Source organism: Poeciliopsis prolifica, unplaced genomic scaffold (genome assembly GCF_027474105.1).
Source record: "Poeciliopsis prolifica strain line A6 unplaced genomic scaffold, Auburn_PproV2 SCAFFOLD010, whole genome shotgun sequence".
In the NCBI taxonomy this organism is placed as follows: domain Eukaryota; kingdom Metazoa; phylum Chordata; class Actinopteri; order Cyprinodontiformes; family Poeciliidae; genus Poeciliopsis; species Poeciliopsis prolifica.
In genome coordinates this window covers 5,120,755-5,145,675 of record NW_026562385.1, presented here as the reverse complement: position 1 = coordinate 5,145,675, position 24,921 = coordinate 5,120,755, and the positions used below count along the sequence as shown (strand labels likewise).

General features: G+C 37.0%; 3 protein-coding genes and 1 pseudogene across 4 annotated transcripts in view; all 4 read right to left on the bottom strand.

Moving 5' to 3' along the window:
- pitpnc1a (phosphatidylinositol transfer protein cytoplasmic 1a) overlaps positions 1–19,983 on the bottom strand; it is a 43,648-nt gene extending 23,665 nt beyond the window's left edge. Inside the window, exon 1 of the mRNA XM_055035327.1 lies at positions 19,334–19,983. Within this exon, the coding sequence (XP_054891302.1) occupies positions 19,334–19,381 (48 nt within the window). The 5' untranslated portion in view covers positions 19,382–19,983. The remainder of the gene's footprint in view (positions 1–19,333) is intronic.
- On the bottom strand, positions 125–1,845 carry LOC129363307 (rano class II histocompatibility antigen, A beta chain-like). 2 transcript variants are annotated; one of them, XM_055035324.1, is made up of 4 exons: positions 1,757–1,845; positions 1,390–1,656; positions 730–1,023; positions 125–635 (listed from the first exon to the last, which is right to left on the bottom strand). In XM_055035324.1, exons 1-4 carry the CDS (start codon positions 1,806–1,808, stop codon positions 487–489), a joined length of 762 nt encoding a protein of 253 aa, XP_054891299.1. In that variant the 5' UTR covers positions 1,809–1,845; the 3' UTR covers positions 125–486. The 2 variants fall into 2 exon arrangements, with proteins under 2 accessions (XP_054891299.1, XP_054891298.1); XM_055035323.1 differs by having other exon boundaries at positions 1,390–1,659; positions 1,757–1,841.
- On the bottom strand, positions 4,350–5,613 carry LOC129363310 (H-2 class II histocompatibility antigen, A-U alpha chain-like; the record flags this gene model as incomplete). The annotated part of the gene is made up of 3 exons (XM_055035325.1): positions 4,350–4,789; positions 4,893–5,174; positions 5,343–5,613. Coding segments are annotated over 3 exons (696 nt in total), but the record flags the coding sequence as incomplete, so codon positions are not given.
- LOC129363309 (rano class II histocompatibility antigen, A beta chain-like) lies at positions 7,629–8,802 on the bottom strand (annotated as a pseudogene).
- Positions 19,984–24,921: the final 4,938 nt, after the last annotated feature.

The window sequence follows — 24,921 nt, the reverse complement described above, 5'->3', positions numbered from 1 at the left end:
TGCACAACTGATGTACAAACGCTGAAACTTGAACCTGAAAAGTCTCATGGATGTAACCAGGGATCTGGTGAAAATGTTTCTGAGGAATGTCACCATACACAATAAAGACATACAATACCTTTTATTGAATACAAAATGAAGACATTTCTATGATTTATTGCATGTTTAGAGTTGTACTGATTACAGAGTTTCCTTCATAATTCCTTTATAATTACAGTAAAGGCACATGTGAAGAATCTTACTTTTTTAGAAAATTGTAAATAAACAATCCCCACTTTTCCCTGCAGGGTCCCATAGCTATTGAGAGGTACCTGTGATGGACAGATCATCAGTCAGTAACACCAAAGCACACTGGTTGAGCAACCATGAACACAAACTTATACCTAGAGACGATTTAGAGAGAGCAATTAACTGCCCATAATCATATTTTTGGGCTGAGGAAGGAAGCAGAGGAGGTTTTTATGCAGTTTAAATTTTCCTAGATTGTTACAACTCCTCACCTTGGTGGACAGAGTTATATATAGCAGACTTTTTCTTGTAGTAAATAAATCCAGAGATAAAGATAACCAAACCAAGGATCAGTCCACACAGACCAACAACAATCTTAGTTTTTTCTCCTTCAGGAAGGGAGTCATCTGAAACAGGGAAAAAAAAAAAAAACAAATAGGGCAAACATTCATATTGTGAATTATTTCCATGTCAAGTATCTCATGACAATAAAAAACTTACTCCAAACAATGATTCTTGGCTCTGACAGGGTAAAGTGTTCAACCATGCAGCTGATTCTTTCTCCTGAAGTTGGTGTGTACTCAAGGTAAGAATGAAACTGGTAGAATAATTCTCCATCTGGGATGACATCTGTGTTAGTTACCCCTTCAGTCACTTCTTGGTCATTTCGCTGCCAGGTTATTTGGATTTGCTGTGGGTAAAAGTTATAGGCACTGCACACAAGCATGGCTGGATGTCGACCGTCGGGCTGTTTCACTGATTTTATCTTCATGGTGGGCGTTGTTGACAGGAATCCTAGAAAAAATGGGTTATTATTTATAATTTTTTTCACATTAGTTATATACTTGTTTCAAGAATAACCCCTTGAGATGTTTTGTCTCATTTTCGAGGGGGTTTTAACTTTTATTTTTGTATATTGTCCATTGCATGATATCATGAACAAGTAAATGTGAACAAAAACATGAACATCTTCTAATGCACCTACACAGAAATTAACACAAAAGTTGATGACTCCATAATTGAAAAAGTAAAATGTAAAAATATAACAGGACTTTTAAAAGTTATGCTATGTATGTTATGTACAACATCATAGTCTCAGTCCTAGTTGTCATATCGAATAATATGAAAACTGTGCATATTGTTAAAAAGAAATGCTCTTACCGATGTCTTGCATATAATGGATGTTCTCGTAACACATCAGTTGCATTTCCAGTAATCTTAGAATCCTATCATAAGGGTCTCTGCTCCAACCATGTGCAGCCGCAATTGAATAATTTGTGAATCCAATCCAGTTTCCTCTTGTACTGTTGTACTCCATCATCTTTTGCTTGTTAAAACGGGCTGTAAGTATGTATTCAACCTTGTCAAAGTTTGGACCACTGAATGAACAACATGCTCTGACTTGGTAAAAATCTTCCTCTGAAAAAACTGCTGAGAAATGAGAGAAATCAGTAAATTTTAAATTAATTGTTTCCCACCCCAACAGCTAACGAAAACCTAAATAAAAATGAAAATGTATTCAACTTACCTGGACTCTTAAGAGATAAGAACAAAGTAAAAAGAAAAGTGTAAGCGTTCATGTTTCCTCAAACTTTGTGAAGCACTGCTGTGTTTCACAGCTATGAGGAAGTACATGAAGTTATGCCACATACCAGCAAAAAAAACAAAACAAACAAAAAAAGAAAACACACATACCTTCTGTTGTTATATGTTCAAATTAATAAAAGCTCCAGCAATAGTCATATTATATTATTTAAACAAAAATCATTTGAATAAAAAAGCAATGTTACTTTAATTAAAAAGCCTTTCTAATATTTAGAATTTCACCTATTAAAATCACTTTGTGCAGCAAAGCTTGCTAATGTTGTAACTAGTGAATTTGCTGATGTTTTGTGTTTCTCTTTTGTGCTTCAAATGGTCTTGTCTTCATTTTCATTTGCTTCCATTCCTTTTCTGTTTTAAGTCCTGCTTAGTCAGCTGTTGTCAATGTTGAATCCTCTTTATCTTTTTGCTCACAGCAGTTGATGTCATGGTGTAATTTAACAGTCAGCAGTGTCCATAAAAACGCCTATGTGCAGCTAATGTTTAAGCTATGCAAAGTCTTACAGTGTGCTCCATTTATACTGAAAAGTTTCGAATTTTGAGTTGTAAAACAGAAAATCTTCTGGACATTGAAATTAAATTAACTTAAATTAAAGTCATTCCTCACCAAACAAAGTCTGTATTGTTGCTACATTTGTAAAAGTCACAGCAATCTACCCTTTATTCCCTTTATTTTTATAAATGGTGTTTCAGTAAGTCAGTCATTGTAGCTACATGTTTTGAATTCATAAAATGCAAAGAAATATGTTTATATTAACTGGCATTGTGGTCGATCTACGCTCCCACCTTCATGTGTGGTCATGAGCTTTGGGTCATGACTGAAAGAATGAGATCACGGATACAAGCGGCCTAAATGGGTTTTCTGGGCTCTCCCTTAGAGATAAGGTAAGAAGCTCTGTCATCCGGGAGGGACTTGGAGCAGAGCCTCTGCTCCTCCACATCGAGAGGAACCAGTTGAGGTAGCTCGAGCATCTGGTCAGGAATCCTCTGAGAAGCTTTGCACTGAGAAGCGGCTTGTATAATGAGCTCAGCGGATGTGCAAGTTCTACAAGGTGTCTGCTAATTTGTGCTGACTAGTCTGAAGGAGCTGAGTGGGGGAGTGTTGAGGAAGGGCTGTTCTGTGAGGCAGAAGCTCAGAGGAGAAGTTGTGTCTCCAGGGCACACCCAAATGTTTTACACTGTTGAATTGTTACCAGTGGAGATTAAAGGTTTTCTCAAACATGCATGAAAGAATCAAGGCAACACTCCAGGTATGTTTTTGATGAGGGAATAACATTATGACATGACATAAAGATAAAAAATGTTGATTATACATAATACTGCCTCTTTAGCTGCCACAATGAGGAAGCATCTAGTAGTTTACTTGGTGTGACCTCATTCCAACATCTGAGGTCCAGTGTTTTAATGTTCCTATATACTCAAAGTATGTGAACAATTGAAACATACCCCAGGTTCCTCTATTTGTAGTTTTGAGTTCCTGATTCATCATATGTTGCATGTTTTACTTGATTTTATCAGACCATTTATGTGACCACAGCATTATGCCACCTTAAAGCAGTCTGTGACCAATTACCTTCCCATTTTAGCTCCTGCCCCTGATGATTATCTCACCTGCTTCCATTTCCTACACATCTCTATTAGTGCAAAGAATCCCAGGCTGTAAGGATAATTTGTTAGATATCAGAAAGTGTAGTGTTTTCAAGTTTCAGTTTGCAGTACCTTTTCCATCCCTCTGGTTTGATATGATAACCTGTCAGGTATTCAGTCTGACCTGCCTGTATTAGGCATCAAAATGATGTATTTTATTGAAAAAAAGCTTACTCTTCACCCAGCACTGATGAAAGGTTATGCCCTTTAAATATGAACATGTTCTAAAACTCATCAAAACTCTCATTGTCTTTTTATCACTACATAACAGTTGAAGGCACAACATAAGTCTTGTTGTGCCAGCCAACAGGAAGGGTTTTGCATTTGTCACTCACCAGGTTTTTGGTGAAAATATTTTTGGGGAATTCCAGCAGACACATCAAAACACATTTTCCTTTTTTATGAATACAAAAACATTCTGCCAAACCGGTAATGTGACCTTTCTTGTTTTTTCTTATCTAAACACCATTGTCTATTATTTTCTAGCTGTTACTAGATTGAGGATGTAACCTAGGCAAGTTACTCAACAGGTTGTTGTTAGGTAACCAAACAGTAAGTGAGTTAGTGAATGCCACCAACCTTAGTTGGTTTAACCCTGCTTAGAGGTTGAGCTGCTCAATCTTTCCTCTGCCTACATCCCCCAGAATGCTGTGCAGTTCTGGATTGGAGTTCAGTGAAACTATTGAGAATTGTTTCACTGATAGATAATACTCAATGTATTATCTATTATTATTGATCATTGTCTATAGCAATATATGTAGTTATTGATTTATTTCTCCTATATATATTGATTCTTTCTCTCTGTCGGCACAGCTGAATGAAATGAACTTTGTAATGAAAACATTTAAGGAATACAGCAATCAAACCACACGTAGAAAACAGTTTTTTTATTTTAAACGATATCCTTGTTGAATAGCAGTTACTAACAGGATGCTGCATCTGATCAGACAAAAAGACACAACACAACTGCACTGTAGTGTTGAGGAAAGACATTTATATTGAAGTGTAATTTTTCTAGTAGTAATTTAAGCTAACCTGAACATTTACAAGCCTACTATTGAAACACCAACATAGCATAGGAAAAATGCCTGTAAATAAAGCCTGAAACGACCTAAAGTTTATTCCATAGAAATGAAGCCAAAAATGAAGTTACTGTTTTATGCTATGCATTAACCAACTGTGTCTGCATTGTAACAATACTGGTTTCCTTTCACAAACAAGAAAGTTCCTGCACCAATTCCAAGAAGCCCAAGAATCAGGCCAAGTGCACAGAAGACGGTTGGACCCATACTCCTCTCCTCTGTTTCAACATCTAAAGAACAAGAGAACAGGAGAGAAAATATTTGAAAGTCAAGATAAAATGCAAGTAGAGACAATTGAAGTTTTGAAGCTGCAGAAAAAAAAGACTTTCTCACCCCAAAACCTGGTCTTAGGCTCCTGCAGAGCTTCATGCTCCACAGTGCAGCTGTAAATGTCTCCTTGCTTTGGAACAAAGTTCAGGTAGGAGAAGACATGAAACGTCCCGTCTGAGTTGGAAATAGTTTTGATGAAGGGATCTTCCTCTGCCACCAGTTTGTCATTCTTGGTCCACCTGATGTTGATTACGGGTGGGTAAAAGTTGTTGGCAAAACACACAAGACTGTTCTCTACATCTTCAACCACTTCATCTTTGGTGTAAATAATCACTTCTGGAGGATCTAAAAAGATGAATTGGGAAGTTATTTTCTTTATAATTCTGGAAAAACTTTACCCTCCACAATAAAAGAGAAAACATCTCTAATTTATAGTAAAATACTTGCAGCTGTGTTTGCCAGAATTTAACAGTGTATATTTACAAAAATGGCAGAAAGCTGAACTTTACCTACCTTTAGTCCTTCTAACGTCTGGGTCTGGTTTCCATCGATGTATATCTTTGTTACACATGGCTTTGTATTTTTTTGAGTACGGGTATATGTAGTCAGTATGTACAGGTGTTGGTATTTTGCTGTCCCAGACGCTGGCATTGTTTTTATAATCTGCATAATACAATTCATCATCGTCTAATGTCAGATAGAGCTGGGTGTCACTTGAGTCAAAGCATCCATAGATAAAACAAAGTTGGTGACCTCCTATAACAAATGAGATTAGCAATGAAAATGAACATTAAACTGGTAAATACTTCAAGCAGCTCTATGCTGGTTACTTACCTGTAGCACCGACGAAACGTGTCCCAAAGAAAAGCAAAAGTGCAAATAACAGATTGCTTAGTCTCCAATGGTGTCCCATCATGACTCTCAATTTCTTTGTTCTGAAGATGCAATGAAAACGAACTCAAATGCCTGCATGTCTGAGCTTCCTCATTCCAAAGTGCAAACTAAAAACCTTTGGCTGAGGAGGAAGCTGGGTCCAACAAAAGTCCTATTATAGCCGCTTCTCATTTTCTCTTACGTTCTCACGTTCAAAATATACAAAATATATCTTAATTATGAAATCTAAAGAAGCGGTTACATGTTTTACAGTCATCTGAAGTAATCTCGGTGGTTTCCAGAGAGTCTATAATTAACTCTAATAAAATGAAGTACCTCTTAAGGAAGTTAGTCCACATGGGAGGGCGAGCTCACAAGATGTCAGCTGCTAATATTTTAGTTTGTGTGTTAAACTGCAACACACAGGAAGTATGAAACAAGGTGACAGTGTTCCATGGTTTGTTTTAGTTTACTTTTACATAGAAACCCAAAAACATTTTTTTCATAACTTTGAAAAAAAAAATCAATATGTAAAATGAAGTGGCACTTCTTGCTCATGTTCAGCGTTCACATTTTAAAATCTGAAATATAAACCTCTTCAAAATCAGTCACATGATGGCCTAAGCTGTCCTGAGGAGGCAGATTTGTGTCTTTATTTGTAAAGAAAGAATCATTGCTAAATATTTTTTTTTTGTTTGTTTTCCAAATAAGAATTGTTTTGCTATGGCAAATTTGTATTTGTATTTGGCAAAATAAATAAGTTTTTACTAAGTTATTAAGAACAAAAAAGTCTATATTAAAATGTTTTTTTCCAACTACATATTTTTTATTTCTAGAGAGATCTTTGAAATCACGTCATGCTCCTGTAAACCCCAAATAGAAGAAAAAACAATCCCTTTCTCCCACAGTGGGAGTGAATTTGAAATGTGTATTTGTTTAAAATACATTTGTCTGGAATTTTGTTTTCTGAGTCAATCTTGTCTCAGTGACTCAGATCATCAAAGCATCACAGTGTTGTTTAGATCATTGACCATATTGTCTTTCTGCACAATAATTTATTGAGAAATTGAACAAGTGAACAATTTCTTCACATTTATTTACATTGTTGGCTTGAATGCAGTTTTAAGAAGCACAGCTTTTATAACAGTGGTGATGTACTGATTACTATACCAGATGTTTCTATCCATTCGTTTATCCAAACTAGCGGATGACTATGACCATTGGCTACTTGGTGAATCGTCATACCTATGGACAAGTTAGAGAGCAAATAACTTCCACAGGTTTTGGTGTGAGAGAGAAAGCTGGAGGATGAAAGCGAGAACCAGTAAACTTCATGCAGGAATTCCAACAAGCACCTTTTTTCCTGCAAGGCAATAGTGGTCCAAATTGTACTACAGTGCCGTTCAATAAGTCACACCGAAAAAAAAGCAAAAACACAGAAAAAAAGCAAAAACAAAATCACATACATGATTAAGATATATACACAGAAATTGACACAAAAGTTAATTACTTTTTTTAACTATACAAAAGTCAAAAAAGCACCACACAATGACAAATGTCTTCCAGTTACTATAAAATGAAAAATTTGCACACTCTTTCCTACAATTAAAATTGAACCACTGAGAAACATTCACAGGTTTCATAAGTGGAGCAAATTGGAGGACTTGAGGGATTTTTTAATTTGTTTTTGTTTGTTATACTGAAAGGCAATCCAGGAATGACCTCCACAGGAATTATAACACATTCTGTTAAAGGAAAGACAAATTTCATTAATGATAGAAGTACAATAACATTTTGGGTTTTTATCCGAGGTGGACAGATCTCACCTTGGTGGACAGAGTTATATACAGCAGACTTTTCTTGTGTAAATAAATCCAGAGATAAAGATAACCAAACCAAGGATCAGTCCACACAGTCCAACAACAATCTTAGTTTTTTCTCCTTCAGAAAGGGAGTCATCTGAAACAGGGGAAAAAAAAACAAATAGGGCAAACATTCATATTGTGAATTATTTCCATGTAAAGTATCTCATGACAATAAAAAACTTACTCCAAACAATGATTCTTGGCTCTGACAGGGTAAAGTGTTCAACCATGCAGCTGATTCTTTCTCCTGAAGTTGGTGTGTACTCAAGGTAAGAATGAAACTGGTAGAATAATTCTCCATCTGGGATGACATCTGTGTTAGTGACCCCTTCAGTCACTTCTTGGTCATTTCGCTGCCAGGTTATTTGGATTTGCTGTGGGTAAAAGTTATAGGCACTGCATACAAGCATGGCTGGATGTCGACCGTCGGGCTGTTTCACTGATTTTATCTTCATGGTGGGCGTTGTTGACAGGTTTCCTAGGAAAAAGTTATTATTTACAATTTCTTTCACTTTTGACCTTAACTTTTATTTTTCTATAGTGTTCATTGTAGTGCATAATATCATAGACAAGTCATTGTGAACAGAAAACATTTTCTTAAAAATCTACACAGAAATTTACACAAAAGTTAATGAATCCATTGTAAAAATGTAAATACTCATATGTTTTTACTAGATGTCATGTAGAAATATAAAAGTATTTGTTAAAGTACAGAAAATTATTTTGTATATTGTCACTGAATGAGGATGTATAAGTTCTATAGTGGCATATAAAGTAAAACTAAAAACAAGCTTCATATAGTTAAAAAGAATTGCCCTTACTGATGGATTGTATGTATTCTTGGTTGTCATAACACATTAGTCTAATTTCAATTGCTCTTTCAAAGCGGTCCAAAGGGTCTTTGTTCCACCACTGTGAAGCCACACTGTGAATCCAATCCAGTTTCCTCTTGTACTGTTGTACTCCATCATCTTTTGCTTGTTAAAACTGGTTGTATGTATTACTGAATGAACAACATGCTCTGACTTGGTAAAAATCTTCATCTGAAAAGACTGCAGAGAAATGAGAGAAATTATTTTTTATACTTTTTATATTAATTATTACACCAAACCTCTAAATAAAAATTGAAAGGTTAAATTATTCAAACTCACCTGGATTTCCAAGCGATACAAACAAAGTAAAAAGAAAATTGTAAGTGTTCATGTTTCCTCAGCGGTAAAACGGGACAGGACAGACCTACACTGGTGTGCAAAAGTTATTTGCTCCAAAGCTTAGAGGGAGTAAGTTTAGTTACGTCACATACACAAGAAACATGTCACACTTAGGCCACATGCACACATAAGCGAAACACACATACACACTTCCTTTTTCACATCCTACTTCCTTTATATCTGTTCCTTTTCTTGGCTACCATTTATTGTGTTTGATACTTTCATACAGCTACATGTCACCCTCCAGCAATATGAAATAAGGCTTATCTGTTAGAAAAAAGATAATTAAGACTCACCAAACCTAACACAACGTTGGCAAGAAACTAGAAAGAATTGCGCAAACGCTTTTACAATCTAAGATAGTAATTGTATGTGATACAATGAGTAAATGTGGCATTCTTGAACAAAATGTTTCTTTTTGATTAGTGTGAGAAGGTTTATTACCTAACAAAAGCTTTATCCATTTACCAAATTGAGTCCATTCAATCAGAAACAAACCCATAAAAACATGGGGATTTTACTAGCTGTGTGAAACACAGGAACAGATCTGAATGGCAAAAAAGGTATCACTCTTTGCACTGAGAAGTCATCACTGAATTCAGAAAACATAAAAGCTAATTGATTATTAAGTGAATTTCTGAAAGTCAGAATAACTCAACATAAATGTAGAAGTACGAAGCACAGATTGTTTAATCTCCAGTGGCGTCCCATCATGACTCTCGGTTGCTTTGTTCTAAACATGCAGTGAAAACGGGATCTCACCAGACAGACTCAGGTTCCTGCAGGAAAGAGCTTCTTCATTACTGAGTGCAAACTAAACACTTTTGCCTGAGGAGGAAGCTCGATCACTAAAAATCCAGCTGCGTTTTTGTTGACTCACTACTTCAAATGTTAACAGACCTTTTGATTTATGTCTTGTTTTGACTCTTTCATATTTTGTTTTTTTGTTACATTTAATATTCTTACTTCTTGCATCTTGTACTTAATGTATTTTTATGTATTTAGATTTTTATTCACCTTACACTCTGTTTCACTCTCTAGACCTTTAGTTCCTTTTCTATGTTTAAAAGATTCTGCTTTCACCTAAAGGGGGGAGTTATTACATAAAATCCACTTTTTTCAGGTTTACATCATGTTATATCATCATGTTGCTTTGATTCTTTTATGTTAAATTACAAAATCACATTTTTTTCAAGTATATATACTTATAAATAAACAGCTAAACAACACGATTACTTGATTGTGCTATGAAATGGCACTATGTGCCTGGAAAAGCCACATACTTCATAACACTGCCCTGTTGTTTATTACATATTTGCTGATAACTGTCTGACAGATAATCTGTGAATAAATGGAGCAGCTCTGTTTTCTCCCAGTGTTTCCAGTACTAAGTGCAGAAATATAATTTTACAGGCTACATAGAGGAGACACGTGCTCAGGAACAGTTTGTAGTGTACAGTGAGCTAATGTCACAACAGCTGCAGAATGGCTTTACAGCCCCCCTCTCACTCCCTCTTTCTCGCTCACGTTCACTCACTGGCAGTAAGCTGCTGATATTTTATGAGGACAGCACATTATGTTAGTGTGTGAAACTGCAGCACACAGGGAGTGAGAAGCAAGGTGACTCTGTTTCATGGATCGTTTTAGTTTACAATAACACGGAAACACAAACTCTTTTCTCGTGACATAAAAAAAGGAACACAAGATTTACATGTTGGTAAATCAACATGTGCATATGTTAACGGCAGGAGATGAGAAAAAGAGATAATTAATTCCTCTATACACCTGCAGTTATGTTACCAGAAATACTAAGGAAGAAATGTTGATTTAATATTATTTTCAAGAAAAAAGATGCATGTGAGGCTTAAATATTAATCCTTTGAAATCTGTAACATAAACGTCTTCAGAATCAGTCACATATGAAGGTCTTAGCTCTCGTAAGAAGGCACATTTATTGCTATTTATTTATTTATACTGAAAGAGCATAAGCTTTTCTAAGTAAAGCATCTTTATCACAACTAACATTTCAAAACAAAAATGTTACTAACCTATGAAGAGAAGCAAAAATGTTTCTTTTACTGTGTAGTGGAACAAAAACACTTTTTTTCTGATGAGTCAGTAACATTCATAGTTGCAGAGAAAGAGTCTTATTTAGAGACATAACACTATGAGCAATACAAAAGTCCGCCTTTTTTTTTTTTTTTTTTTTTGCAGCTGTAGTGTATGTTTCTAGTAATGTTTTTGGTTTCACTTCAGGTTCTAGTAAAACCCCAAAAAGAAAAACAATAAAAACTATCTTTCTCTATAAAGTGCCATAGCCAACACAGAGGGAATAAATGCTATATATACTGCTTTGTGTGGTGCATTATGCGGTGAAATAATCATCACGAATCTAAACACATTTTTGTCCAGAAAACCACACAACAAATCTATAAATCTGGTTCTTGATTTGGAAACATATCTGATTATTTATTATAATTAAAAAGAAAAAAAAAACACAGGATATAATGGTCCTTATTCTGCATTAATACCAATCATAGTTTACTGAGAAGTAGAAACAGGGAAAGTATATTTTATTATTGGCTCAGTATGATTTTCAGACACACAGCTCCACTCAAACACATTGCAGGACTTACAAAGTCGCCATCAGCACGCGAACGTGGAGCATCTGGTGTTTTCCATGAGGTTTCTCTGCCAAATGTGAACTTTGCAGCGACAGAGGCGCTGCCCCAGATCCAACAGCTGCTCAGCAGATTTTCAGGACTAACTAAACATATCATAAATTATCAAAAATAAAACTGCTTTAATTTGAATTGAATAACTGTACCATCAATTCTGGGCTTCACACAAACCTTGACCAATGCGAGCTGGTTGATTTTCACCATCAAAGAGATTTATTTCTCTTTACCTGTGTGCTGGAAATGTTCCCATGGCTACATGATGTGCCATACAACTATTTGAATGACTTCAAACTTCAATTGGTGTCATAGTTCATGTCTATGTTGTAGTCAATAAACTGAGTGCTCACTGAGACCAAGGCTGTTTGGTTTCATACATGAGAGCTGAAAGTTAGGGAATTTAATTACATTGAGCTAATTATTATTTTGGAGAAGCCGGCTGGTTTTGTGTCAGTGGTGTCACCTAGATGCTCTTTGAAAGCCTTTCAAAGGATCAAACGATAATTATGTTGCTCATTGACTGAATCGGTCCCATCGCTTGCTTTGATTTGAGGAAGGAAATTAATTAGCGCCACACAAATGCGCTGCCCACCCCCTCAGAGTAAGAGCATCAGAGAGATTAGAGTCTGCATTAGTTTGAATTCAGACAATGATTACTGTCCCTTTCAGAAGAAGTGTCAGCTATTTCCTTCATTTTGAAAGGTTCCCTACTCTTCTAAGAGTTGAGGCAAATCCCATTTCAGATTATACAAGAACCATTTACCTTTATCACAGGGTTTTTATTTTTAAACCGAAGGTTTCATTTGCCCTAAATGTTTTTATGTATTTAGAGACTAATGTAGTAAAACTATTATTGCCAATGAAGGAGAGTTTATACAATCTTTACATAAAAAAAAAAATGTATTCTGTGAAGAAAACAAGGAAAAAAGATGCTCTGTGTGAAGTTTCCTCTCCTTGCTAATGGAGTCGGCCATATGACCCTTTCTTTCTCATTGTGTCATTGTAAAGAGCAAAAAAAACTGCTTAGGGATTTGATCAATAGAATATTGACGACTATATGCAAACGTGTTTTGTATAACAGTATGCAGCTTCTTTATAGCATGCAAAGAAGAATAAAATGTACTGATATTTTACTTTTTATAAACAAACAATTTCACTTTAATAACGTGAATGAACAAGACAAACACAAAACATATGGCTATTCCGAGTGAGAAATACTTTTCAAAATTATAGAAAGATTGAAGAAAGATTTGGTACAGTGGCATTTATGGTTTATAAATGTCACTATAGTTTATTTTTATTATCTTCCTCCAGAGAGAGCATTTAATTTAGAAAATAGCAAATGACTAATGCATGTGACCACATTATCATATGGATGCTCTGATCACAGATTTAATCCATCAGCAGTGCACACAAATCATCCTGATACTCTGTGATCATGCTGCATGCCCAGCTGCTCTCTTCTTCTTACTCCTGTCCCATAACTGTGACGGCAGACCGAGTGTATCGGCACAGCTTCTATTCTAAGCAGCCATTGTTTCCTCCTGGTTGGACAGAATGTTAACAGTAAATGAAGTTTAAGAAGATAGGAAAGATACTCACTTTGACAGCTCACCGATGGAGATTTCAGAGAGGCCTATGTAGATTTCTACTTTTACAGATTTAAGCACAGGTGATGTCAGATGTGTTGGTATTTTTTCAGGTAAAAAAATAATAATAATAGAAAAAAAAGTGTCCACATAGATTGAGTTTTTGAAGTCTCAAGAAGTAAAATAATAAATAATAATAATAATATCAGTAGGACTTGAATTTAATTTCTGAACCAGCTGGAGTTTGCTGCGTTTGTTTTCTCCTTGTCTCTGTTATTTTGTCCTCATAATAAATGTTTTGTTATTTTTCCAACCTTACCTCGCACTTGGCGTCTGCCTTCTATTGACTGCATGCCCATAAATTAATAAGCATGCGCTCAGAGCGCAGAGTTCCTGTCAACATGAGTTTCCTTCAGGCCCAGCCACATACACTATGCAAACACAATCATGGACTCTCACTAAGTCCTGATTATTCATCTTACTTGTCAGTGCTCCACCTGACAAACTACATAGGCCTGACAGCTCTTAAATTAGTGCTGACTATAAATAGAAACATTTTGACCCTCTGTGTCTGCCAGATAATAAATGTTGCTGCAAAGGAAAGTCATTTCTGACTTGCTTGTCCTGTATGCCTTTTTACATTGTCACTGTTTCTTAGGATGTTGCTACATTGGCCGACAAGGTCAGATAAACCTGCAGATGCCAACAAATATGGAAGGAAGTCAGGGTTTCCGCTGTTTTACAGTTTTCTGGAAGTTTGTTCCAAATAGATGCTGAAAGCTGCTTCTCCTCTCTTGGTTCTGGTTCTGGGGATGCAGAGCAGACCAGAACCAGAAGACCTGAGAGGTCTGGAAGGTTGATACAACAACAGCCTATCTGCAGCACCCATTGGACCAGAGACAAAGTGCAACCTTAGTGTCATTTCGCTCTACATGACAGCACTAATAAAGATTAGTGAGGCCAGCAGTGACCAAACACAGTTTTGGCAATTTTATACAAGGAAGGACCAAAATAATGTTTTATATGAGAGATAACTGTGAAAGAAATCTTCTCAGCAAGAGGAAATGTGCACAAAATTACCTTCAATAGAGTCACCATAAACTGAGGCAAAGTGTTGAAGCACAATTTGAGGACAACACCAGCGTTTCAATTATCCTCACAACAGGGACTCCCTCAGTCTGTCTCACGAGGCCAGAAACTGGCTGATGCTTCGCCGGAAAAATCAGAGCAAGCGAGAGCAAGAAACATCAAACAATCCACCTTTTTTAAGACGATTAAGAGCACATTATATAAGCATTTAATAAGCCTCAACGCTTACAGAGAAATGTGTGTAAAGCACTTTATGAAAATTGGACTGTTTTATCATAACTACATTTAATCTGCTTTGGTTTAACTAGAAATTTTGAAGCAATGCCAAATCTGTAAGTCCGTAAGACCAAACAATTATTTACAATGTTTCTCTGTACTGTGAGCATGCATTGACCTCAAGCAAGACAATTTAAGAGAGTCTCTAGAAGGTAACAATTTGAGCTCTGCATGGGACTGCTCTGCATGGGACCCCCCTCGTATTCTTGCTGAATATCTTACACCAATACTGCTTCCTCCCAGAGAGTGTGTCTTCTTGTCTTGTCTTTAGTTGCTAAACTTCATTATCTTATAATATTGCTTTTTTTTGTCCAATATGTCAATCTCATGTTTTACTGTTGATTTAAAAAATATATACATTTACTCAAGTGTGATGTCTTGCTTCACCTTTAAATAAACACCTTGTAAAGTCCAACATTAGGCTTTTTAACTTTGTCAGAGGTTTGCATGCTCTGTCCATTCATGTATCAGTTTTCTCCTTGTTGCTGTTATTATAAGACCCATTGCTGTTTCATAAAGCTGATGCACCATGATGAAAAACCTGTTATAAGTTACATTTTGGTGCAATGCTGCATTCAGCAATGATGTAGTGACATTATCCAATGCAACACCCTCAACATTTACTGTATTTGTCCCCACAGCTTTATCTTCCACTGCAATGAAAAGAAAAAAAATCCAACCCTTAATTTGTCACTAATTTCTCACATTCAATCAGTAGAGTAAAATACAAATTTTTAACAAATAGTTTTTTTTATTTTTACAAAAGGATTTTAAAAACAAACATAAATCAAAACATTTTTTATTTTCTTAGGTGTGTCAGTATTGATAGAGTTTAATCTGTAACATTTCTGTTTCTCAGGGTTATGAATGCTAAAGGACAGAGATATCTACTTTTCTTCTCTTGTCTTTAAAAGACATAAGGTGAGGCCACAACAAACACATGGAGGTATGATACAAAGAAGGAAGACCATAAGAAAGGAAGCATATCACCAGAAATCAAGAAGAGAAGAGGGGACGTAAAGACTGGAGCAGGGAAATAAGAAAGGGGACACAAATGAAACAAAAGAAAATTAAGAAGAAAATTAGAAAAAAGGGTGAAAGGACGATACAGGGATGTAGGAGGCCAAGGAAGAAAGAAAGGAGGGACAGACATTTAGTGCTGAATAGTCTAAAAACACAAACTTTTTTTCCATACTCTTATTATCTTTCTCCATGACCATTCACATCAGGAAATGACTCAAATTAATGAAAGTATGTTCAGGAAGTCTGCATCTGAAGAGATTATGTAATTTTATTTCGAAAACTGGCCAGAATCTTTTTTGTGGAGTAACAAGGATCATCTTTAGTGGAGCTATTGTCACATACTGGCACTCTGGCGATTGGAACTCAGATTGAAAGAATTACAAACTCTGTTTAAATTAAAAACAATTGAAAAAGTCAAACCAAATCATATGAGGACGACATGGGAAGAATTCAAAATCAGAAGAGTGACTCGGTGTCAACTAGTCATCACGATCAGTATCAGCAGTTTCAATGAGGTAACATCTGCTATCACCAGTGTCAAACGGAGAGCCAGCCAAGGAAGAGCTTATGGTGTACTTTGTGACCGTTCAACATAAAATACTCATGACTATTTTTCTACTGACAGAGTCAGGTAATGTATAACCCCGTGAAGTAGCCTCATAAATCTCCACACCATTGGCACAATCAAAAGGAAACATCTGGGCTACAGAATACAGCTCTGGGTGTCACGACAGGAGCTTTCTGCCGTGGTTTTTTCTCTTTCTTTTTTTCTCTAAAGCTCTTCACTTTCACCGTCTCTGGCAGTTTAATGATGAAGACTATTGATGTCTGCAGCAGGTAAAGCTCTTTTACTGTCTTGTCATGTTTTTGTCAGAGGCTTTTGAAAAAGGAGCCTCTGGAGAGAATCTGGTTGGTGAATCTTACGAATGCATCGTGCAAGCAAGGAAATAAGAAAAACGCTGAAACCTTAAATGAACTTATCAGAAATTAAAAAAAAAAAAAAAAAAAAAAAGACAGCTCTGCAATTGTGGAGATGTGTTTTGTTATCTATTCGATTTCTGCATCAGCACCAAACTGTGCTTTATATAATTTGAACCAATCAAGGTGACTCTACAATGATAAACCATTTCTTTTGATTAAATTGCGAAGGACCTATATAGTTACCTATTTGCCCTCAAGGTTTACATTTAAAGCGACTTAGAAAAACACAGAAAAGTCTCATTATAGCTTAGCAGTTTCCTTGTGTGTTAAGAGTTGATACAAATCCCCACAGGTGCACGCTCCGCGAGTGTGAGTGTGTTTGTGTGACGGGACAACGACTGTTCACTCGTCTGTTCCTGCAAGCAGCGGCGTATCGGCTGTTAATAGATCATAAATGTTCACTTGCCAAGTCACTGACAGATTAATAGATTCATTTGACCAGCATTATGGTCATTACAACAACAGATGCAACTGTTTTCGTCAGGCTGTAGAGTGTTGCTGTGTGTTTCATCACTAGTGGAGCGAGGACGGGACACAATCTGCCTCAAGACAAGAGGTGATGAAGGAGCATGCTGGTAATTAGAAACATGAAGCTCCTAGAAAACACAAAAAAAGGGACCAAGGATCAATAGAGTTTTAGAGGAAGCTGGTAAACTGTCTAGTTAAAAGCATCTAGTTTTATCTTCCCTCGTTCTACCTGGTGATGTATGACATGCTAAACTTTGCAAACCTTTGCATCAAATTTTCATTAACGCTCCCTAATTTTGCCATCTGTTAAGTTGGACTTAACCATTTGCAGTCAATCTAATCAAAAAACTCCCAAAATATTCCAAAGTACATTATTATCACAAATCATTAGAAAGCACAATAGAAAATGTGGAAGGCAATACTCGCTGTAGATTATGCTGATGTGACGAGGTGTGTGCTTTACTGGTACTTTCTAAATCATTGATTTTATACACAAAGCCTGCTTGCATCCCAACTGAAGAAACACAGTGGTCATAAATTTAAACTCTAAAAGCACTTTAGCTCTTACAATCGTGAACCTCGATGCATTTTCATCAAGTTTTTTTGTCTGAAACAAGATAAATCTTAGAAAGGGTTTTTTTTTCTTTTTTGCTTAAAAAACATGATAAGTATAACACACATTTGCATTATTCTTTTTGACTCTGCAACCCCTAAATAAAACCCAGTCTTACCAATTTCCTGCAGTTGCTAATATAGACCACATCTCTGTGTACTTATTCTCAGTATAGTCACAGCTAGGAAAATAGCAGACAGATGAAGACAAACAAATAAATAAATAAATTGTAACCAAAAAAGAGTTGGGCTACAAAACAATATCTCAATATATTAGAACGTCTCACAGTTCAGTTCATTATCTGAAAATAGAAACAGCGAGTCAAAACTTCAAGCATGCTTAGCTATATACATGAGAGGAGCGCATAATTAGAGAAACAATCAGTGGAAATACTCTGGAGGAGCGAGAGCCACAGCTGTCGAACACATGTCTGCAGGACAACTATTAGTCCTGCAGACATGAAACAAAAATATACATTTCTGACAGGAAAAACTCCACCCTATTCATAATCTTTTTTGTGAAAAATAAGATGGTGGCACCGTCATGATGTGGGGATGCTTTTGTTCTAGATGTACAGGGAAGATGGTCAAAGCTGATGGGGGGGATAGATGGGCTAAATGCAGGGAAATCTTCAAAGCACTAAAAATGTGGTTGGACAATAAACATACGTCCAGCTCTACAAGAGAATGGTCCAGCCTCGCTGTCTTCACAATTTTAACTTTTGCAAAAAACGTTGTTTTTTTTCTCTCCTACTTTTTGTTGGTTTGTCCTATAAAATCACATTAAATTACATCGAAACATTAACGGCTGTAACAAGGCCGGGTCAGGTGCCGACTGTTAAAGGAGGCCATTGGCGACGTGAGACTAGAAATGGTCACACAGCCATTTCTAACCCGAAACCACTCAGCATCACACTCGCTGCTCGTGTCACATGAATCAAGGTGCAAATGGAGGTCAAACAACCTGGAGAGGCATGTTGAGGGCTGCGTTATTTCAGAGTGAGGGAGCTGATGACACAGGGCAACAACTCAGGTTAGTAATAGTAGAGTAATACAGATGACTTCCTGAGACCTGAGCAAGGTATTGTTTTGTTGCTTCACACAGGATCCAATTAGATAGATAGATAGATAGATAGATAGATAGATAGATAGATAGATAGATAGATAGATAGATAGATAGATAGATAGATAGATAGATAGATAGATAGATAGATAGATAGATAGATAGATAGATAGATAGATAGATAGATAGATAGATAGATAGATAGATAGATAGATAGATAGATAGATAGATAGATAGATAGATAGATAGATAGATAGATAGATAGATAGATAGATAGATAGATAGATAGATAGATAGATAGATAGATAGATAGATAGATAGATAGATAGATAGATAGATAGATAGATAGATAGATAGATAGATAGATAGATAGATAGATAGATAGATAGATAGATAGATAGATAGATATAGAGATAGATAGATAGATAGATAGATAGATAGATAGATAGATAGATAGATAGATAGATAGATAGATAGATAGATAGATAACAGCTTATTCAAGTGCTGTATTATAAACTGAACAGCAGCAATAGCGCCACCGCGCGGCTACAACCTGACTGCGACTCTGTTGTAAAACTGCTCTGCTGCAAAATACGTTGAAAAAAAAAACGCATTGCTGGCAACTTTACAACAATACAGTACAACAGATAGAACTGCCCACCAGGGATCAGATCTGCAGCGGCGTGGATTTGAAGCGCAGATATGCAGAGAAACAGTGAAACCCAGCAGAAAGATCAGGATGCACAACAGCGAGAATGAATGGAAACTTCACCTACCTCCTCCACTGTCAGAGGCATGCAGATGCGGTACTCCTTCATCAACATCGTCCCCGCGTTAAAGGTACTGGGAGACAACAGGAAGCTGCGTCGGATGAGTTGGACAATCTCCACAACAAAACCCAGTAAGATCCAAGGAAAAAAACGGTCAGAAAATCCCGCTCCACTTCTCCAGAAGCCGCCGTTCCGCAGTGCCGAAGCTCCTTTGCACTCAGCAGCCCGTGAACTGCAAGTTTCTTTCAAAACATGCAACCCCTCACCCCCCAGCCCTTTTCACCAGTTCCCTAAACTAATCCATCGGCACCCGTTAAACAGCTGATAACGCAAAAGCGCAACAAACTCCGAAATAAGTCCCCTATACGACGGCGTTTCGCTGGCGCTTTCGTCCGGGAGCAAAACCCAACGCTTCCAGAGAATTAAAAGTCTCCACACGGCGCTGGGGTGAAATCTATCTGAATGCCTCCTTTTCTACAGTTTTCCTTCGGCGGCTTGGTGCGGAGATGCGCGGCACAGAGCAGCAGCAGCAGCAGCAGCAGCAGCAGCAGCAGCGCCTCTGTGAAGCGGGGGGAGCGCGCAGCAGCAGAGTGGACCGACATGAAAGAAATGCATATGAATGAGCCCTGCTGGAGAAACACACGTCAACAGCACGAGGGAGCCTTAAAAAAACGCTCAAATGACACGACTGCTTTGGAACGAAGACATATCAACATGTCTGCCACACTATATGGTTAGACAATCAGAAATAGCCTTTACTGTTAGACAAGCACAATCAGCAGTCAAGTTCAGTATTTAACCTGTGTGTGTGTTTTTTTTTTCTTTTCTGTTTGTGGGACATTCACGGTAACCCATTGAACAGCAGCAGTTCTAATAACTTTCTGTACCGTCGCTCCTCTGCCAGCGTTGTGGTTCTGACAGCCGCACTCTTTCCGAAACATGCTTCTGATCACGAACTAATCGTGGTCCCGGTACTGGCCTTGGTTCTGAACTGAAGCTGACCGTGGTCCTGAAATTTCAGCACGTCAGACATATTTTCGACGCAGCTGGAAAGCCTGAAAAAGTTCCAGCACAACTTTAAGGAGCACTTTTAGAGCCTTTAGGAGTATTTTGATAGCGGCTGATCGATGATTAATCGGTTCCCGTCTGATTAATTTGAGCTGAAGGGATTAGTTGATCTCCTTTATTGTTTGTTGCGTTTAGATGAAGATGAAAGCAGTTCAAGACAGCACTAAAATACAACACGTTGTAGCCATCATGAAACGTTGGAGGTTCCTGGAAGAAAAATGAAACCAAGTCCACTCACATGTCAAGCATTGCAGTTAAATAAACAGTCAGTTCAGAGTATCTGATTACTTAAAACGTTCATTATTGCTTAAACACTTTCAGTAAAGCATGTTATTCGGAGTTGTCGCTCCGTGAGTCATTTTCTGTAGCTGTGGTTTGACTGGTGTGTTTTGTTTTGTGTTCTCTCAGCCTACAGTTTATTTAAAGTTCTCAGCCTCTTGGTCAACCTCAGAGATCCTCTGCTTGGTCTGCATGTTACTTTACTCCTTTTCTCTTGATTCGTGAAATGATTTGCTCCAGTTTTCTTTGTGGGGTTTTGAAATTTGTTTGATAAACTGAAATAAATATGTGCAGTACAAAATGCGCAAAACTAATAGTCTTCTCTGTTTTGTGTACTGTTCTGTTTTTTTTTTTAATAAACAGAACCTGATCTGGACTGATATGTATCCAAAGGTATCAAATCAAGTCATCACCTCCGAGTGCTTCGTGCTTAAGGCTAAAATATTCAGTTCCTTTTGTTCTTTTTCGGTCCAATATAACGTAAAAAAAATAAATAAATACATTGCTTAAATTGCAGACCGATCAGTTTTACAAAACTTAACGAGGTGCATAAGAAGGTCCTAAAGTTTTTTTTTTTAAACCATTGGACACAAAGATCTGCAGTACCCGGCTCCTCCGGTAGATGTCCCTAGAGACATTTGAATCTAAATTGTAAACGACCCGTGTCTCATCAGCCTTTAAGGAGGAAAAATATGTTGTTGTTTGTTTGTTTGTTTGTTTGTTTGTTTGTTTGTTTTTACTAAAGGGAACTTACAGCAACATGTGTTTCTTAACGATGTAGTTTTATTACATTATCAGAAGGACAGCAGACACTCTGGAGAACAAAAAAACATATCCCACATTTAATACCACAATGTATTTATTGAGTATTCATTCAGTTTGTAAATATGGATTTTACATAAAATAATGTGCACCCCAGACAGACTGACACTGGAGGAAGGAGGAAGCTGGAGTACCTGGAGAGTTGATGCAAACTCAACTCAACTTTGAGCATGAAAACTCAAACTCAAAACCCAGCAGCCCAAACGCTGCTGGGTTTGGGCTCAAATGTCAGAAATAAATTTGACAAATGTGAACTAAATCAAACATTTAGTTTTGAAAGCTACGAAAGTTAAACTAGAATTTAACTAGAATTTTTTAGATTTTGGAAAGTTAATAAAAAAAAAAACACTTTATTTTGTAGAATGATACCAGCTGAGTGAGTCCTCTCCAGACAGTGGTAAAAGGAAGCATAGATCATTTAAAATTATGAAGCATAGTTTGAAACCCAAACAATGACCTTTAAAAGCCTTGTCATCGCTCCGTTGTAGACATTCTCTGCAGATATTTCATAAAAGTGAAACATGTCGGGCAAACATGTTTTCCAAACACGACAGTTCCAACTTGTGAACTCAAGAGGGCGCTTTGTGCTCAAACTAATGGTGCATTTGTAATTATTATACACAACTGATATAAGGACCATGAAGGCAATTAGGCAGCTTTCCAGACTAATATGCCCTAGAAACATATGAGTGTGTCCTCCCCCATTGTTTGATAACGTCAGAGTTCTTCGGTATTATTTGTAGAGAATAAAAGTTCACAGAACTGGTTCCATGAATCGCTGATCATTATGATAAAGAAAGGTGTGAGAAGAGGTCACACGGATATTAAGCCAGTGTAGGACTGTTTTAACATAGATCATTTCAGCATTTAACTAAACACTTTCATGAGTTCTTATTGAAAGCAGGGTCAGAGAGATCACAGAATAATAAATAAGGAACAGATTGTTATCTTTTATTAATCTTTTAAATGCAATATGTTTAATAGTGAGCATAAGCTTGTGCTTCCCACTATTGTTTATCTTTACCTCATTAGTATGCTTGGATGGTTTCGGTTGTACACACGCTGAGTGTGAGGGGGGAGAAAAAGTGAGGATTTTCTCTTGGAAGCTCGTGGGATTAATGCTACCAACACCAGAATATTTGTACAAGCGGTTCTTACATGTGCACAGCCGCACATTTAGCTTCACACACACATAACAGCTTGGTGGCAGACAATGGGAAAGAAAGACCATAAGTTGTAGTGAGAAAGCTCTTCACCTTTTTGTTGCTCTACTCTACAAATTAAACACACACAGGAAAGACGAGCAGACATGTACTTTCTTTGACAAATTAGAATCGCAAGCAATTTTGGGAGAACAACAACAGACCCTCCTACTGCTCCTCTGTAACTGGATTTAAAAAGGAAAATCATGTGACATCATGCTTCTGTACATGTAATGATGAGACCTGCCACAATTAGGCGGAAAGACAAACTCATTCTGCCATATGCACAAACACCGGTAGACGTGCACACACACACCAACACACACCAATCCCTGCTTATTTCAGCCAATATCAGAGAGCTGGCAGCGAGGAGAAACTGTTGCTAAGAGACCCGGCTTCCTCGCCTCTTGCCGTTCAACATCATTAGTTGGCCTTTACAGTCACTTTTCTAACCACTCAGCCCAGTCCGTACCATGTTCCTGTGAAGGAAGCGAAAAAAGGAGCGCCCCTCTCTGCTTTGACAATCCTGTGGGTGTTTCCTGTGACCAAAACGAAAATGCTTTATTGAAGCCACAAGTTTTGGAAAGGAAATTGGTGTGTGTGTGTGTTTTTCAGCAGCAGCAGCTTAATGGCCAGATTAGCAATAGGTGAACGACCGGATGGAGGTTCTGATGGCGGCGGATGGAGTCTTCATTACTCCTAATATTGTTTTTATTGCCTGACTAATAGGACACAGTTTATCCACGCTCAAAATTTGCAGTGAAGTGCAAATATTTTGGTTTTGTTTAATTCTGTGAAAGTTTTTATCGTCTTAAATCTTGATGGCAATTACTAAGCTTTGATCAGAAGATGCCAATTGGGACTGTTTGGATTTGTTTTATGCTTGCCTTAAGCTTTTAAGCTTAATATATTCACTTACTGCCAAAATTACACAGTTCACTCAATCTGATAATCACTGACAAATTGTGAGTTTCTGTGTTTTGCTTCAGAGTTGCTCCTTTCATATTTTTTCATTTCCGCTAATTACAGGAAAGCCATGCTGACTACATGGGTTACATAAAGAGAAGAAGTACAGCTGCACAGCTTTTTGATTCTAGCATTTAACAGAATTATAAACTACCCTTAAACCTCAGGCGAGGTGCGAGTGGCCGGAATATATTTGAACGGAAGTATCCATCTGCGTCAGTCTCAGCCTCCACAGAGTGAATGATTGCAGCTGTTCAGCCAATGCAAATGGACCCGTGTGTGCAGTCCTCTAAAAGGCAACAGCACACAGGCTTTGGTGATGAAGGCAAATGTAGGTCAAAGGCTAATTTTTTAAAAGCAAATGTTAGCTGAAAGGGACACAAAAAGGACTGACTGATCTAGAGAATCACGATTTGTGGAAAACACTGAAAAAGAAACTCTAAGGGGATCATTTTAGAATTTCTAAAATGATCCCAAATGAATTGCTTTGGAAATTATTTTTGTCTAGAATGACAGCTGCAAACAACAACAGGTGGTTGAAGTACAAGTAGGTATTCACACATGTTCCTGAGCATGTCCTATAAGAAGTAAATGCTTCACAAGTTAAAGGATGACTTTTTGTAACAGCAATCTTGACGGCTTAGACAAAAGAAAGCAAAATTGTTATTCATTTTTATTTTTTAAAATGAGAAAAGTCTACATGTAATTTATTTTCCTGGAAAGTTGCATTGGGTTTATTATACATATATTGTTTTTTATGCCAAATATGTCCTCTGTCCTGATACTGCTACCCCTAATAAAAATTATGCATTAATATTTTTGGTGGGGGCTTGAAACTGAGAGAGAAGTAAAACCCAAACCATCAATTAGTCTAACTGCTTCTGAAATATAGATACTGACTCCAATAACTCTCAAGCAAAAGGAAAAAGAAACATAATTTTCAAAACTTTTAACTAAGAAAAAAATGTAATCTTACACCCTTAGGTAATCCACAAAGCAAACATTGACAAAGCCTTATCATCAACATCATCATTAGCTTGCTGTTTGAATGCTTGTCCTGCTGGTTTATTCATATTTAAAACATTTGAAACATTGTCCAAAACCGACTTAAAACAGATTGCAACCATTTTTTACACACACTTAAGGGACTAAAGCTCCCTCAAGACAGAAGAATCTCCTCATGTGGACAGCTTCACTCTAGGATGTATGCACATTATGGATTCCAGATGAGCAAGACAAGAACAAACAGGGTAATTT